Source organism: Narcine bancroftii, chromosome 3 (genome assembly GCF_036971445.1).
Source record: "Narcine bancroftii isolate sNarBan1 chromosome 3, sNarBan1.hap1, whole genome shotgun sequence".
Taxonomy (NCBI): domain Eukaryota; kingdom Metazoa; phylum Chordata; class Chondrichthyes; order Torpediniformes; family Narcinidae; genus Narcine; species Narcine bancroftii.
In genome coordinates, this window is record NC_091471.1 from 370,744,861 (window position 1) to 370,762,903 (window position 18,043).

Genomic DNA, 18,043 nt, shown 5'->3' on the forward strand with positions numbered 1-18,043 from the left:
TTGAATGATTTCTTTGCCTTGGTATTCACTAGGGAAAAAAAAATATTGAACCAGTTGAAGTAAAGAAAAATGGTGGGGAGGTCATGAAGCATATAAGGATAACCGAGGAGATAGTGATGGCTGTGTTGAAAAAGATAAAGGTGGATAAATCTCCAGGACCGGACAAAATATTCCCAAGGACACTCAGGGAGGCTTGTGGACAGATAGTGGGGCCATTAACAGAGATATTTAGGATGTCACTGGTTATGGGGGTAGTGCCAAAGGATTGGAAGGTGGCGCATCTGGTTCCACTGTTTAAGAAAGGGTCCAAATGTAAACCTGGGAATTATAGGCCCGTGAGTCTGACGTCTGTGGTGGGTAAGTTGATGGAAAGTGTTCTGAGGGATGGTATTTACAAATATTTGGAGGTACAGGGATTGATAGGGAGTAATCAGCATGGTTTTGTCAGGGGTAGATCATGCCTGACAAACCTGATTGAGTTTTTCGAGGGGGTTACAAGAAAGGTTGATGAAGGGAAAGCTGTGGATGTTGTCTATTTAGACTTTAGTAAATCTTTTGACAAAGTTCCCCACAGGAGGTTAGGAAAAAGGTGGAGGCATTAGGTATAAATAAGGAGGTAGTGAAATGGATTCAGCAATGGTTGGATGGGAGGTGTCAGAGAGTAGTGGTAGAAAATTGTTTGTCCAATTGGAGGCCGGTGACTAGTGGAGTTCCTCAGGGATCGGTCCTGGGTCCACTATTGTTTGTTATATATATTAATGATATTGAAGTAGGGGTGGAGAATTGGATAAGCAAGTTTGCGGATGATGCAAAGATTGGTGATGTTGTGGACAGTGAGGAAGAATACTGTAGATTAAAAGGTGATTTAGGAAGGCCGGAGGTGTGGGCTGAAAAATGGCTGATGGAATTTAATACAGAGAAGTGTGAGGTGTTACATTTTGGAAAGGCAAATCTAAATAGGTCATATGCATTAAATGGTAGGCTATTGAGATGTGCAGAGCAACAAAGGGATTTAGGAGTTATGGTAAATAGTACCCTCAAGACTGATACTCAGGTAGATGGGGTGGTGAAGAAGGCATTTGGAATGTTGGCCTTCATAAATTGGAGTATTGAATTCAAGAGTAGGGAGGCTATGATGAAATTGTACAAGGCATTGGTGAGGCCAAATTTCGAGTACTGTGTACAGTTTTGGTCACCAAATTATAGGAAAGATATAAACAAAATAGAGAGAGTGGAGAGAAGGTTCACGAGAATGTTGACAGGATTTCAAGGTTTGAGTTACAGGGAAAGGTTGTGCAGATTGGGGCTTTTTCTCTGGAGCGTAGAAGATTGAGGGGGGACTTGATAGAGGTGTTTAAGATTTTAAAAGAGACAGACAGAGTAAATGTGGATAGGCTTTTTCAATTAAGAGTGGGGGAGATTCAAACTTGAGGCCATGGTTTAAGATTGAAGGGGGAAAATTATAAAGGGAGCATGAGGGGAAATTTCTTTATGCAAAGGGTAGTAGGGATGTGGAATGAGCTTCTGGCAGACGTGGTCGAGGCGGGATCATTGGTTACATTTAAGGAAAGACTGGATAGTTACATGGAGAGGAGGGGACTGGAGGGGTATGGACTGGGTGCTGGTCAGTGGGACTAGGAGGGTGGGGATTTGTTACGGCATGGACTAGTAGGGCCGAACTGGCCTGTTCTGTGCTGTAAGTGGTTATATGGTTATATGGTTATATGGGTCCAGAAGCCCTGCCATCTGTGGTAAGACCCAGACCGAGCATGATAACGACCTAAAAAAATTCTAGTATTGGACAAAGAACGCAATCTTACATTTATCTAGGGTAAATGTGTTTTCAATGCAACAGAACTACCCATTCTGGGCTACATTGTTCGCGAGGGCAAAATCCACCCCGATCCTGAAAGAATGGTACCCCTTAAGAAGTTGCCACCCCAAGACTCCGCAAAAGCTCTTAAGAGGTGTATGGGATTCTTTTCCTACTACTGCAAATGAGTACGTGACTACGCTACGAAGGCACACTCCTTGTTTGACACAAAATCTTTCCCTCTCTCTCCAGCAGCCCTGAAAGCTTTCAAGAGAATTAAAACTGATATTGCCAAAGCTGCACTCTCGTCCATCGACAAGGATTTTCTGCTCCGTGGAAACTGATGCCTCAGATTGTGCTTTAGCAAGAACCTTAATCTAAAGGATTAATCTTCGCTAGGATTCTACTAAATTGAATAATACCTAGTGTCGCCGAGAATATTCTCCCAGAATCACAGTGCGGCTTTCGCGCAAACAGAGGAACTACTGACATGGTCTTTGCCCTCAGACAGCTCCAAGAAAAGTGCAGAGAACAAAACAAAGGACTCTACATCACCTTTGTTGACCTCACCAAAGCCTTCAACACCGTGAGCAGGAAAGGGCTTTGGCAAATACTAGAGCGCACCGGATGTCCCCCAAAGTTCCTCAACATGATTATCCAACTGCATGAAAACCAACAAGGTAGGGTCAGATACAGCAATGAGCTCTCTGAACCCTTCTCCATTAACAATGGCATGAAGCAAGGCTGTGTTCTCGCACCAACCCTCTTTTCAATCTTCTTCAGCATGATGCTGAACCAAGCCATGAAAGACCCCAACAATGAAGACGCTGTTTACATCCAGTACCGCACGGATGGCAGTCTCTTCAATCTGAGGCGCCTGCAAGCTCACACCAAGACACAAGAGAAACTTGTCCGTGAACTACTCTTTGCAGACGATGCCGCTTTAGTTGCCCATTCAGAGCCAGCTCTTCAGCGCTTGACGTCCTGCTTTACGGAAACTGCCAAAATGTTTGGCCTGGAAGTCAGCCTGAAGAAAACTGAGGTCCTCCATCAGCCAGCTCCCCACCATGACTACCAGCCCCCCCACATCTCCATCGGGCACACAAAACTCAAAACGGTCAACCAGTTTACCTATCTCGGCTGCACCATTTCATCAGATGCAAGGATCGACAACGAGATAGACAACAGACTCGCCAAGGCAAATAGCGCCTTTGGAAGACTACACAAAAGAGTCTGGAAAAACAACCAACTGAAAAACCTCACAAAGATAAGCGTATACAGAGCCGTTGTCATACCCACACTCCTGTTCGGCTCCGAATCATGGGTCCTCTACCGGCACCACCTACGGCTCCTAGAACGCTTCCACCAGCGTTGTCTCCGCTCCATCCTCAACATCCATTGGAGCGCTTTCATCCCTAACGTCGAAGTACTCGAGATGGCAGAGGTCGACAGCATCGAGTCCACGCTGCTGAAGATCCAGCTGCGCTGGATGGGTCACGTCTCCAGAATGGAGGACCATCGCCTTCCCAAGATCGTGTTATATGGCGAGCTCTCCACTGGCCACCGTGACAGAGGTGCACCAAAGAAAAGGTACAAGGACTGCCTAAAGAAATCTCTTGGTGCCTGCCACATTGACCACCGCCAGTGGGCTGATAGCGCCTCAAACCGTGCATCTTGGCGCCTCACAGTTTGGCGGGCAGCAACCTCCTTTGAAGAAGACCGCAGAGCCCACCTCACTGACAAAAGGCAAAGGAGGAAAAACCCAACACCCAACCCCAACCAACCAATTTTCCCCTGCAACCGCTTCAACCGTGTCTGCCTGTCCCGCATCGGACTTGTCAGCCACAAACGAGCCTGCAGCTGACGTGGACTTTTTACCCCCTCCATAAATCTTCGTCCGCGAAGCCTAGCCAAAGAAATCAACAAATATTCAAGGTTTCCCTTCACGATATCCTGCCCTGACATCTCGTCATCGTCTGTTATTAAAGCACTTAACTGAATCTTCAGTATTTTTGTTTTTCCCAGTTACATTCATACAGAGGCTCAGCATTTATGAGCGCAGAGCTACGCCAGGCTCTGTTACACAAGGGGATTTCCACCAGCCGCCCCACGAGCTACAACCCCCAGGGCAATCGGCAGGTCGAAAGGGCTAACGCCACTGTCTGGAAGACTGTTAACCTCGCGCTAAAGACACATGGTTACCCTGTTACCCGGTGGCAGGAGGTGCTGCCTGAGGCGCTACATTCTATTTGGTCCCTATTATGTACAACCACAAATCAAACACCTTATGTTTACTTTTCCTAGGAAATCAGGGACTGTGATGGACTGGCCAGCCTGTCTATCTGAACCTGGAACCATGCTGCTGAAGAGACACGCTCGGAAGCGTAAAACGGACCCTCTAGTCCAGCCAGTTCAACTACTGCACACTAATCCCAATTATGTCCATGTTAAATTTCCAGATGGGAGCACGGACACAGTACCCCTAAGAGATCTAGCCCCGCCTAGTTCACCCTCTCTGCTCGCCTTCTACCAATAAAATTGAAGTGCCAGTTAATTAAGAAATCTATGTAATTAACCTGTAATCATGGCTTTTATTAGTAGAAACTCAGTAGTACAATAATGAATGATGATGGGCCAAGGGGAGTGTCTTTAGTGGTAGAGATAATACATGTCCAATGTCAGTAGAGCAGTCTAAGCACAGTGAAAGACTGACAGCTCGACACCGATTCATCACAAATATTTATCATGAAAATGTTTATGAACACAGAGGTATATCCCACTTTACAAAACTAGAGTGCTCCTACGGAACCTTTCAAAAGCTGAAATGGTGGAAAGCAAAGAAGTAATTATCATTGATTTCCATGGGAAAAATTTTTTTTAGTGTTCCCAGACCCAAAAAACAGCACAACAAATCCTACCAAATAACACCTAAAACCTAAAATAATATAGTAAAAGCAGGAATTATGTGATAAATACACAGCCTATATAAAGTAGAAATAATGTACATACCGTGTAGTTTCACTTACCAAAATCAGGAAGACAGCGAGTTTTGACAGCCCTGTGGCCACCCCACCACCACCCCACATGGACCGCCCCACCACTGCCCCACACTGACTGCCCCACCACCACCCTGTGGCCACCCCATCACCACCCCACATGGACCGCCCCACCACTGCCCCACACTGACTGCCCCACCACCACCCTGTGGCAACCTGCCACCACCCCACATGGACCCGGCCCATCACTGCCCCACACTGACTGCCCCACCGCCACCCTGTGGCAACCTGCCACCACCCCACACAGACCGCCTCACCACTCCCCCACACTGACTGCCCCACCATCACCCCACACGGACCTCCCCACCACTGCCCCACACTGACTCTCCCGCCAGCCGCCCTGTAACTGCCCTGCCGGCCACCCTGTGACCACCCCACTGGCCAACATGTGACAACCCCGTGACCTCCCCCTACCCCCACTACCCAAGTAGCCCGATAACAGCTCCACTGGCTGCTTTTTCATAAAATGAAAATCTTTTTGTAAAACCAAACACATTTCTTAGTAAAAAGAGAATTTGCATAAACCAAGTATTCATAAAGCAGGGTATGTCTGTCGTAAAATGGGGTATACCTGTACTTGAGAAATATTTCTTCACTTCATATTTATTCTCAGCATCATTCCACACGGCACAGGTATAGTTATGCTCTGAGTTGCTATCCGATATTCCGATTGGAAGTACGCTGGTGATATTGAACAGCCCTTGAGAGGTTTCTTCTATATTGGTTTCTACATCAGGTGCGAAGCTCCTTCTTCCATCAACACTCCAGTGAATCTGAGCAGAAGGATATCCAATTGTCTGACAAAAGATCGCTTTTTCCATTTTTCTGAAATTTTGGATTGTCATTTTTGGCAAAGTGTACGGAGCTAAAAAAGGATCACATCTTGTTACTGAATAACATTGGCCAGATATTTCACTACCTCAAACTCTGGAACAATTAGGAGTAGCCAGTTTTCAAAAAGAAAAATAATCACGGGGAAGTAGGACCATTACCCACCTTTAAATGTTACACTGATAGCAGCAGAGTTGAAGCCAAGGTTTGTTTCCAAATCATAGTGGTATCTCCCTCCGTCAGAGACTTGTGTTTTCTGAATTACCAGCGATATATTTTGTAAATCTTGACAAAGTAATTTAATTCGATTCTGTTTTTCGCTGCCACTTTCAAGAGTGTTAAAGTAAAAAACAGACTCATTTCCTTCATCTTTAAATAGTTGAAGTTTTATAAATGTACTTGGCTTTATTGTTTCCAAACTGCATGGTAGAATAGTATCCTCATTAAATGTTCCTGTCACAGTCTTGTCGCACTTCAAAGTCATGAACTCTGAAAATCAACAACTTCCATTAACATCTATCTTCTGTTTACAATTAGTGGAGAATGAGCCATTGATCGAGAAGTGGTTCACTACTTACGTTGTGCAGATTGAGTACTTGCATACAGCATGAAAACAAAGCATATTTTTAGGTCTACGTCCATTTACAGAATTCAGTTCTCCTGCTGATACACAAAAAACATTAAACATCCAGAAATCAAACAAAGCCTCTTTTTGTTTTGCTTGTGTGACACAGTATATTGCATATCATAAGGAACATATAAGGAACAATAAATCACGTCAACTACATTGGTGTTGCTAAAAAAAATGACTGATCAGAATTAATAACTACGGTTAAATCAAATAATTTTATTTGTTGCTTTCCTAAAAGTATCACAGCAAGATCCCTACATCAACACAAACAGTTAATAACTTGTATTTCTCCAAGAGAATTTCCCATCCACCAACTATTGGCTTCAGACGCTTTATTCAACTCGCCGTGAGTACTTGAGTTAGCTCTAACAGGAAGTGGCAGAATTTCCTTCCATAACTCAAATGGAATATTAGAAAAACAGATTAATTTCTGGTCATGTTATTCCATGATATCCTATCAGAATCTTGGGTTTCTCATTCAAGAATAAACAATATACTTCCCTAGACTGACGTGAGCTGAGACAAATATTGGACAAGCAACTTGAGCAATCAGGAAAGCCTCCATAAAGTAACCCTCCAGTTTTCTCAGCATTTAATGATCTCCTTGAGGCTCCTGGAAGTTTCATTTGCTGTGTGACTTCAAAGTGCAGATGCAAACATTCAAATCAGGTGCAATTCACCATGATTTGCTTTATTGTAACATCATCTCTGCATTCCCAATCACACCAAGTAACTTTTCACCCCTCGCTTCATATCGAGAATTGGCTAACTCTTCCTAAAAAATATTCCATGTCTCTGTTTATCACTCTTTGATGAAGAGGCTCCGAGAGACCCACACCTTCAGAGAAAAATAAAATTCACCTCATTTCTTTCTTTAGATTCAACTTTAGATTCTCCTGCAAGAGGAAACATCCTTTCTCTATCACATGAGGAAAACTCAAGATATTATACCTTTTAACTAATATCCCTCTCATTCTTTGAACTTCCAGCAAAGATTTGTCTTGTCTGTCTAACTTCACCTGCTCATTACTAGATTTAGGGTTTGGGTCTTTAAAAATATTGAATAAAATAAATTAGATAAAGTTGTGTTCCTTTAACTTGAAAATATTGCTCAGTCATTGTCACAGTGGGCCAAGGCATGTTAGGCCAGAAGCCACGTGGGCCTTAGACTGAAAAGATGAGAACCACTGGGCCTAATGAATCTTCTTTGGAGAACCCCAAACATTTGCATTCTTTCTTAAATCCTCACAATAATTTGGATTTTGAATCACTGATACCCTATTATCACTGAAGCATTACCTCTCCACTTTTCATACAATTATAGAGAGCTCCACAGCACAGAAGCAGTCCGCAAGCCCCAACTTGTGCCCGCTGACCAAGCTAGTTGCATTTGCCTCATTCCACTGGGGGCTTATATCCTTCTAACCCTTTCCTGCCTTTACCCAAGTGTCTTTTAAACATTACAATTTTACTTGCCTTTATTACTTCCTCTGGCAATTCATTCCATACACCCATCACCATCTGCACCGTTCAAGTCCCTAATAAATCTTTCCAGTCCCACCTTAAGTCTGTGCCTTGAGTTTTATATTCCCTTATTCTGGGGAAAAAAAGACTATGACTATTTAACCTATCTCTGCTCCTCAAGATTTTATGAGATCCCCTGAGATTCCGATGCTTCAGAGCACAGTCCTATCCAGAACTTGTAAGAACATATTTAACCATATAACAGTTTATGGGATGGAAACAGGCCATCTCGGCTCTTCAAGTCCACGCCGATTCACTCAAACAACTCCACTAGATCCCCCCACCTATTCTCCGCCCATAACCCTCCAACTCCCTCCTATCCACGTATATATCCAGCCTCCTCTTAAATGAAAGAATTGATTCTGCCTCAACTATTTCCTCCAGAAGATTATTCCATTCAGTCACCAATCCTTGAGGCACACTGCTCGTCACAGGCTTCCATCCTGACAGACAGTTGTCCACCATGACCCTCTGCTGTCTCTCCTCCAGCCACCTCTGAACCCATCTTGCTATTTCTCTATTAATCCCTAGTGATTGAACCTTCCTGACTAACCTTTCATGTTGAACCTTATTAAAAGCTTGCTAAAATCCAGATAGACTACATCAACTGCCCTACCTTCATCCACCTTTCTTGTCACTTCTTCAAAAAACTCAACAGGTTTGTCAAACGTGACTTCCCCTTCACAAACCCATGCTAGGTGCTCCTGATCAATCCCTGCTTATCTAGATATTTATACACACCATCTCTAAGAATACCCTCCATAACTTTCCCTACCACCGAAGTCAAGCTTACAGGCCTATAATTATTTGGCCGACACCTCGTGCCTTTTTTAAACAATGGAACTACATTAGCAACCCTCCAATCCCACGGCACCACACTCTCCTCCAGTGATTGTTGAAAAATCACTGACACTGCCTCCGCTATTTGCTCCCTGACCTCCCTTAATGTCCTGGGGAAAATCCCATCAGGACCGGAGTCTTATCCACTTTTACTGACCCTAGAAGCTCCAAAACCCTCTCTTTACTAATCCCTATCTTTTCTCCATAACTAAGCCATTTACCTCACTTATCTCACTTAGTCCAATGTCCTTTTCCTTCATGAACACAGATGAGAAAATATCGTTTAATATCTCTCCCATCTGATACGGTTCCTCGCACAGTTCACCGCTCTCATTTTCCAGCGGTCTTATTCTATCCTTAACCCTCCTTTTACTATTCACATATCTGTAAAAACCCTTAGATTCACTTCTACCTTATCAGCTATTGACAGCTATGTGAGCCAGATAAATATACCCACATGGTGTGCTGCCTCCCTGGTGCAAGGGTACGAGATATCACAAATCAGGTCCAAAATATTCTGAGAGGAGAGGGAGAGCAGCCTGATGTCTTGGTACATGTGTGTACAAATGACATTGACAAGAAAAGGGAGGAGGTAATGGAAAGGGATTACAGTGAGCTGGGACGAAAGCTGAAAGACAGGAACGCTAGGGTGGTGATCTCGGGATTACTACCTGTTCCAAATGCAAGAGATGAAAAGAATGTAAGGATAAGGAAAATGAACGTGTGGCTGAGGGGCTGGTGTACAAGGCAAGGATTTGGATTCTTGGATCATTGGGATCTCTTTTGGGGAAGGCATGATCTTTACAAGAGGGACGGGTTGCACCTAAATCCAAAAGGTGTCAACATTTTGGCAAGTATGTTTGGTACAGCAGTGGGGCAAGGTTTAAACTAATTTGGCAGGGGTATGGGAACCTGAGTGATAGGGAAAAGGGTAGGGAAGACAAAGAAATGGCCAGGAAAAGTAAAATAGGAAAAGTAATGTTGGGAGGAGAAAGTAAAAAATCAGATGGTGCAGTGAGTTTTCGGGTCAATGAGAGTGTTAAGAAAATTACAAAGAAAAATAGTGGGCAGAAAAATCAAAAGGAAAGGTTACAGAAGTCACTAGATATTAAAAGGACAAAGAGCATAAGGGCACTTTATCTGAATGCCAGCAGTATTAGAAATAAGGTTAGTAAACTTGAGACGCAAATCGGTACCCATGCCTATGATTGGGTAGCCATCACGGAAACATGGCTACAAGCTGACCCTAAATGGGAATTAAACTTTCAAAGGTATCAGGTGGTGCAAAGAGATAGACAGGATGGTAAGGGAAGTGGAGTTGCACTCTTTATCAGAGATGATCTCCAGGCAATAGTGAAGGATGATATAAGATCTAAAGAGCATAATGTTGAGTCCATTTGGATAGAGATAAAGAATAACAAAGGGAAAAATTATTGGTGGGTGTTATCTATTGCCCACCAAATAACAATAGTTTAGTGGCACAAGAAATAAATAGAGAGATAAGTGAGGCATTTAATAATGATACAGCAGTAGTCATGAGGAACTTTAACTTTCACATAGATTGGGAAAGTCAAGTTGGTCATGGGAGTCTGGAAGAGGACTTCATGGAATGCATCCGCGATAGCTTTCTTGAGCAGCAGGTTAAGGAACCCACAAGAGAAAATGCTCTCCTGGATCTCGTGTTGTGCAATGAGATAGGTGAGTAAATGATGTAATCGTCAGAGATCATCTGGGAAATAGCGATCATAGTCGGATTGAATTTCCCATTCAGATGGAAGGGGAAATAGTTAGATCTAAAACTAATATATTATGCTTAAACAGGGGTGACTAGGATGAGGGAGCAATTGGGCAGAGTGGACTGGGAGCACAGGCTAATTGATGAAACAGTTGAGGAACCGTGGAAGATTTTCAAAGAAATATTTTGTAATGTTCAACAAAAATATATTCCGGTCAGGAAAAAGGGCTGCAAGGGAGGGAAAAATCAACCGTGGTTAACAAAGGAAATAAAGGAGAGTATAAAATTGAAGGCGCAGGTGTACAAAGCTGCAAAGAGCAGTGGGAAACTGGAAGATTGGGAAAACTTTAAGAGACAACAAGGGGTTACAAAGCGGGTAATAAGAAATGGGATAAAGGATTATGAAAGTAAATTGGCACAAAATATAAAAACAGAAAGCAAAAAATTTTATAAATGTATAAAATGGAAGAGGGTGGCCAGAGTTAACGTAGGACCCTTGGAGGGTGAGAAAGGAAAACTGGTAGCAAAACATGAGGAAATGGCCGAGGCATTAAACAAATATTTTGTGTCAGTCTTTACGGTGGAAGACACGTCCAGCATGCCCAAGTGCGGAGTTAAGGATGCGAATGTTGGGGAGGGCCTTGATAAAATAGTTGTTACAAAGGAAGTAGTGATGGAGAAACTAATGGGACGAAAGCCAGACAAATCACCTGGTCCTGATGATATGCATCCAAGGGTTCTGAAGGAAATGGCACAAGTTAGAGTTGATGCATTGGTGGTCATAGACCAAAATTCCTTGGATTCTGGGCAGGTCCTGGCAGACTGGAAAACAGCAAATGTCACGCCACTTTTTAAGAAGGGATGTAGGGAGAAGACTGGAAATTATCGGCCAATTAGCTTGACGTCTGTAGTTGGAAAAATGCTTGAAGCCGTCATTAAAGATGAAATAGTGAAACTTTTGGAACGTAAGGGTTCAATCAGGCAGACGCAGCATGGTTTTAGTAAGGCAAGATCTTGTTTGACAAACTTGTTAGGATTCTTTGAGGATATAATGGGTGCGGTGGATAGAGGGGAACAGGTTGATGTTGTCTATTTGGATTTCCAGAAAGCGTTTGATAAGATGACACACAAGAGACTTATCAGTAAGTTACAGGAAAGTGGAGTCCGGGGAAGTCTATTAGCATGGATCGAAAATTGGTTGTCTGACAGGAGGCAGAGAGTTGGGATAAATGGGAGTTTTTCAGGTTGGCAGAGAGTGGTAAGTGGGGTGCCGCAGGGGTCAGTGTTAGGCCCACAACTGTTCACCATTTACATTGATGACTTGGAGGAGGGGACAAAATGTGCTGTAGCCAAGTTTGCGGATGACACCAAATTGAGTGGAAGAGCAAACTGTAATGAGGATGTGGAGAGTCTGCAGAGGGATAGAGTTAAGCTGGATGAGTGGGCAAAGGTCTGGCAGATGGAGTTCAATGTTAGTAAGTGTGAGGTTATCCACTTTGGCAAGAAAAATAAAAGAGCTGAATATTATTTAAAGGGTGAAAAACTACAGCATGCTGTTGTACAGAGGGACTTGGGAGGGCTTGTGCATGAATCGCAAAAAGTTAGATTGCAGGTGCAGCAGGTTATTAAGAAGGCAAGTGGAATGTTGGCCTTCATCGCGAGAGGAATTGAATTCAGGAGTAGGGAGGTAATGTTACAACTGTATAAGGTACTGGTGAGACCGCACCTGGAGGACTGTGTCCAGTTCTGATCTCCATATTTGAGGAAGGATACACTGGCTTTGGAGACGGTCCAGAGGAGGTTTATTAGGTTGATCCCTGGGATGAAGGGGTTGACTTATGATGAAAGATTAAATCGTCTCAGATTGTATTTGCTCGAGTTCAGAAGAATGAGAGGAGATCTTATAGAAACATATAGGATTATGAAGGGTATGGATAGGATAGATGTAGGAAGGTTTTTTGAGCTGGCCGGGGAAACTAAAATGAGAGGACACAGTCTCAAGATTCGGGGGAGTAGATTTAGGACAGAGATGAAGAAAAATAGTTTTTCTCAGAGTAGTGAATGTTTGGAGTTCTCTATCCAGGGAAGTAGTTGAGGCTGCCTCATTAAACATACTTAAAATTCAGTTAGATACATTTTTACAAGATAGAGGAATTAGGGGATACGGGGAGAAGGCAGGTAGGTGGAGTTAGGTCATAAATTGGATCAGCCATGATCTTATTGAATGGCAGAGCAGGCTCGATGGGCCATTTTTGGCCTACTCCTGTTCCTACTTCCTATGTCCTATGTATCCCTTCTTTTTGCCTTTCTAATTTCCTTCTTAAGGTTTTTTCTGCAATCTATGTAATAATTATATCTTATCCATTTTTTGCTTCTTAAATTTAATAAATGTCCCCCTCTTATCCCGAACCAACTTCGTTTTTTTCCCAGAAAACCACGGTTCCCTTAGGCTTTTGACCTTGCCTTTCGATCTGACTGGCACGTAAAGATCCCGAACTCACAATATCTCTTCTTTAAATACCCTCCAAATCTCCTCTACATCCTTTCCAGCAAAAAAGATCAGCCTATATAATTTTCAGCAAATCCCTTCTAATTTCTTCAAATCTAGCCTACCCCCACTCGAAGACCTTCAACCTCGGACCTGACCTATCTCTTTCCATATTTAAGTTGAAGCCATGATCAGTGGATCCAAAGTTCTCACCAATCTGCCCTATTCCGTTCCCTAACAATAGATCTAACTCTGCCTCCCCTCTAGTAGACACTTCAACCTACTGGTGTATAAAGCAATCCTGCACAAAGACTAAGCCAACCTGCCCTCTCACTGATTGTGTTTCCCAATCAATGTTCAGAAAATTGAAATCCCCAACTATCAAAACCCTATTTCTACTGTACATCTCAGTTATTTCCCTGCACATTTGCTCTTCCGGTTCCCTATCCTTTTTTGGTGGCCTATAATAGACCCCTATATTTGTAGCCTCACCTTTCTTATTTTTTAGTTCAACCCACAGAGCCTCGCGCGATGAGTCTACCTCAGGACCGCTGTAATATCTTCCCTGACAAGCAACGCCACACCTCCCCCTCGTACCCCGCCAATTCTGTCATGTCTAAAGCAGCGAAATCCCGGAATATTTAGATGCCAGTCACAACCTTCCTTCAACCACGTCTCACAAATTGCTCTCAGATCATAAGGCCACGTGTCAATCCACACCATTAGTTCATCCACCTTATTTACCACACTCCTTGCATTGAAATAAATGCATCTCAGAGATCTTTCACCTTTAACTTCCTGCCTCTCACCCTCTCTACAATTGTTACTACGGCCACTATTTATTACCTGCTGCTGTTCCACCTCCAGATCGTAAAAAAGCCATTTTTCTTTGCCTAAAGACTTTGTTCTTGCTATCCTCCCTGACACGAACCCTGGTCCCCAACCTTACTGGTTTAAAGCCCTTGCCAGGAGACTGGTACCTCTGGGATTTAGATGTAACCCATCCTGACAGTCGAGGTCCCATCTCCCCCAGAAACGGTCCCAGTGTCCAAGAACAGTGCATTCCAATTCCCTGAGCAAAACTTTCCGCATTGTTCCCTCCAGCTGATTGGTGCATTTGTGGTCACCACTCTCTAATTGCTCAACAATGGATGGCAGAGCGTCTGCTTCTCAATCACCCAACTTGACAGGAGAACTGTGTTGGGAATTTTGAAGCAGGAGTTTGCCGAGATGATGGAAAACAAATAGAGGGCAAGGGTCGGGAATGAGAGGACACGTTAATATTTGAAAGTTCTCACTTCCAGTGCTCTTGAACAGCCCAGTCAAGCCACCCACTCATCTGCACAAGTTCCAACCGCGGTCTGGCATGTCACCTTCATCATTCGCAAGCCCAGCTGTCGAGAGAGACAAACATTGTTGAAATGGAAGCCAAACGCTTCCAGTTTCTCTCCTTGGGGCGTGGAGTGTGAGCCGACTTGACCTGGGCAGAGCAGCGCCGTCAGATGCTGCGATTGCGTGAATCGGACCCAGCCGACCTCTTCCTCTCCGACTTGCTCTTTCGCTGCCAAAACGCGATCCCGAAGCTTTGTACCTGACCTTGAACTTCCCCAGTTGTCCGGCCGCAACTCCCGTCACTCGCTGCCCACCAGACCGCTCCAGGAAATGGGAGCCTGGAAATGATCCAGGACACCAGCAAAAAGTGCAGGAAATCCCCAGCATTGGGCAAGTTCGCAAACCACTCCCATTTCTTGAAACAACTCGCTTTTCCCAGCCTGGCCGCACTTCTCCCGCTTTCACTTTCCGAGAAGACGGAGACCAGATGCAGGGTCCATCCGAAGTCCGACAACTGAGCTTGCGGATTGACCTCAGCCTTTGCAAACAGGCTGCGGATCCCAACACCTGACGGCGGGAGGTAGGGCGAATTTGTGGCAGAAACCACATCCCATGTCAACAGTCAAAACTCAAGGGGACGCCAACGTTCTCGTTCAGTCCAGCACATTGTAATGTTAACCATTTCTTTCCATCTGTGCCACTGGAAAGCCCATCAAGGCTGAGAGCTCAATCCCTCCCTCAGGACCGACCTTGCAACAGTTTATGGTGATTCAAGCCGATCAATGGTGACTCTTGGTCTGAGACGAGTCATTGATATCAATTTAATTCTGTGTCGTGGACAAGGCGATCCAGGTGGATAAACTAGGCACCGACCCTGAAGCTCTGGAGGCCTCCAGAAAACTCAACCGGTGGCTGCACTGCCTCATCGTCTTCACGAGTCAAAACAAGAAGAGAAACAGGTCCAGCTCTTTGCACGGGTCAGATGACACCGCCGGCCAGTGCCTGGTGGATCCGTGGACAAGGATCTGGGAGCTGGGGCGAGCCTGTGGCTGCAGTCCACTTGAAGGAGATGATCCAACACCCGTGCGGAGTCGGCTTGAGGTCAGATCACGTCCGCCAGAGCCTCCTGGAAAAGGGTGACCGGAGCCTCCGGGAGGTCATGGACCTGGCCAAATTGCCTGTAGCAAAATGGAGAGGTCTTCTCTGGCAACTGGCTGCTGCCTGGGGAACATGGGCACTGTCATCTTGGAAGACAGGATTCCCAAGACACTGCAGCCACATGAGGCATCCACAGAGGAGCTGCCCAGCCAGAGACGCGACTTGCTCCGGCTCCGGGGCACTTTGAAAGGGGATGAGGGTCCAAACTCTCCTCCAGCAGGCAGCCGTCGACATCTTGGACCCGGTGCCACCTCTCGTCGGGGAGGACGGCTCAGCAGGACCTTGGGAATGAGAACCTGGGCCAGCACTACTGCCATCTTGGAAAGCGCCCCCAACTCAGTACAGGAGCAGCGAATTGGACAGTGTCCAGACGTTGGCCTCGATTATCCTGGGCCAGAACCCCTGCATCGACTCGCCAGGTCGATGACGGTCACATTACGGGCTGCCTGTTTGATCCCAGGAGCGCAGAGACCTTCATTCGCCCAGTCACAGATCGGCACGACTCCCTTGTGGTAACCCCAGCGAACTGGGAAGTTTCTTCGGCTTCCAGATCCCACTCGATTGAGATTCATGGCAACTGGACGATGACATTGACCTCGTGTGGCAATAAATGCCAAAACTTTAAACTCCTTGTTATGCCCGCCAGTCATCTTGGGACCTGAGTGTCAATTCAAGAGTGTTCACGATGACCGAATTTTAAAACCCCCTGCCCTCCCCTTCAAACGTGGCCAATTGGCAACCTGAAGCCTGCCCATCGCACATGACCAGTGGTTTGTCCACTCTTTGGGTCCCACCACTGCCCCTGTTTGAGAATCACACCCCTGACTGCAAGCCTGTGAGAAACAGAAGTACCTTCACAGAATTTGCTCCAGACAAAAATTGAGAACAAAGAACATTTATTATACAACAATGCAAAGTTGGGTGCTTCCCCTTACCCTGGGAATACACACAGATACTGGGGCTGACCCAACTTTTATACATTTCATTTCAGTACAGAGATACCTTCCCCCCAACATTCTTCTGCCTCCTGGATTGGTTTAGCATTAGGTAATTCTGCCCACGTGGATTCTAACTTCTTCTCAGTTTATGTGCCTTCCTGCAAACTTGTTAGCCAGGAAATATCATGTCTTTGTTCTTTACTCATTAATCAATCCCCAAGACACTTGCTAAAGCTATCTACTTGTTATCCTGTTTTCAAGATCCTTATTTTATTATACTTTTATAACCCTTCCTAACCCTCTCATTCCAGCATCCCTTCACCCTGATTTAACCCATAATACTTCATCTCTAATGAGCACTTGCTTGACTCCTCCCATTCCAGTAACCCTTACAAGCCTGTCACCACCAAAGGCCTGGGGAACCTTCATTCATGCAGAAGTTATGAATGAAGGTTCATAACTTCATTATGAACATCAATAGACTTTTGGCTGAAGGGGTCAGAGAACCCAGCACCAGCCCCTGGAGGGCACAGGTGGTAGTGGTAAAGAGCAGGAAGAGGCACCACTTCATCCTAGACTACAATCAGACCATCAACTGATACACCCAACTGGATGCCTATCCACTCCCTCACATAGCTGACTTGGTGAACAAGATCACAAAGTACTGGGTCTTCTCAACCTTAAGTCAGCAGACCACCAGCTCCCGATCTGCCCAGAGGACAGCCAGTACACTTTCTGCCTCTTTCACTTCCTCCAGGTCCCCTTTGGGGTCACCAACTGAGTCTCTGGAAGATGGACCAGGAGGTGGACGACCACGGGTTAAAGCCATGTTCCCCTATCTGAACAATGTGACTATCTGCAGCCATGACACCAACCACCAAAAATTTCTCCAGACAGCCAAAAAGCTCAACTTCACATATAACCGGAAGAAATGCATGTTCCGTACTTCATGGCTGGCCATCCTCAGTTGTGTGGTGGAGAATGGAGTCATTGGGCCCAACCCTGACTTTATGGGGCCCCTGCTGGAGCTCCCACTGCCTCAAGGTCCTGAAAAGGTGCTTGGAGTATTTCTCCTATTATGCCTAGTGGGTCCCTAATTACGCAGATAAGGCCCACCCCCTGATGAAAACAACCACCTTGTCTTTCATCAGAAGAAGGCAAAGTGGCCTTCACACACAAGGATGACATCGTCAAGGCAGCAATGCACACCAAGGACAAATCCATCCTGTTCCAGGTAGAGAGTGATGCATCTGACTTTGCCCCGGCTGTCACGCTTAACCAGGCGGGCAGGTCTGTGCCATATTTTTTCCTGCACTCTCCAGGGCATTTCAGCCATTGAGACTGGCAATAATGAAAGCAGTGCACCACTGGAGAATGTGAGCTTTCTCGACATCATTGACAAGTACTCATGTTTCCCATTCGCCATCCTCAGCCCAGACATGACCACACCCATCAAGGAAATGAGCAACCTGTTCACTTTGTTCAGATTCCCCTGTTATATTCATAGTGACCGGGGGTCTCCTTTATGAATGATGAGTTGTGCCAGTACCTGCTGGCCAAGGGAATAGCCATGAGCAGGACCACCAGCTACAACCCAAAAGAACAGCCAGGTGGAAAGGGAAAACACCACCATTTAGAGGGCAGTGCTCCTAGCCCTCAGGTCAAAAGGCCTGCCCATTTCCCAATGGCAAGTAGTC

General features: G+C 45.2%; 1 protein-coding gene across 2 annotated transcripts in view; it reads right to left on the bottom strand.

Annotated features, from left to right (window-relative positions):
• Positions 1-6,057: 6,057 nt before the first annotated feature.
• The window catches only part of LOC138759603 (uncharacterized), a 374,892-nt gene continuing 362,906 nt past the window's right edge, over positions 6,058-18,043 (bottom strand). The window contains exons 17-18 of one of the 2 annotated variants that reach the window (XM_069930320.1): positions 6,279-6,360; positions 6,058-6,189 (exon numbers count right to left, since the gene is read on the bottom strand). In XM_069930320.1, the coding sequence (XP_069786421.1) occupies positions 6,144-6,189; positions 6,279-6,360 (128 nt within the window). In that variant the 3' untranslated portion in view covers positions 6,058-6,143. Of the gene's footprint in view, positions 6,190-6,278; positions 6,364-18,043 lie in introns of both variants that reach the window. The other variant, XM_069930319.1, reaches the window with a different exon arrangement.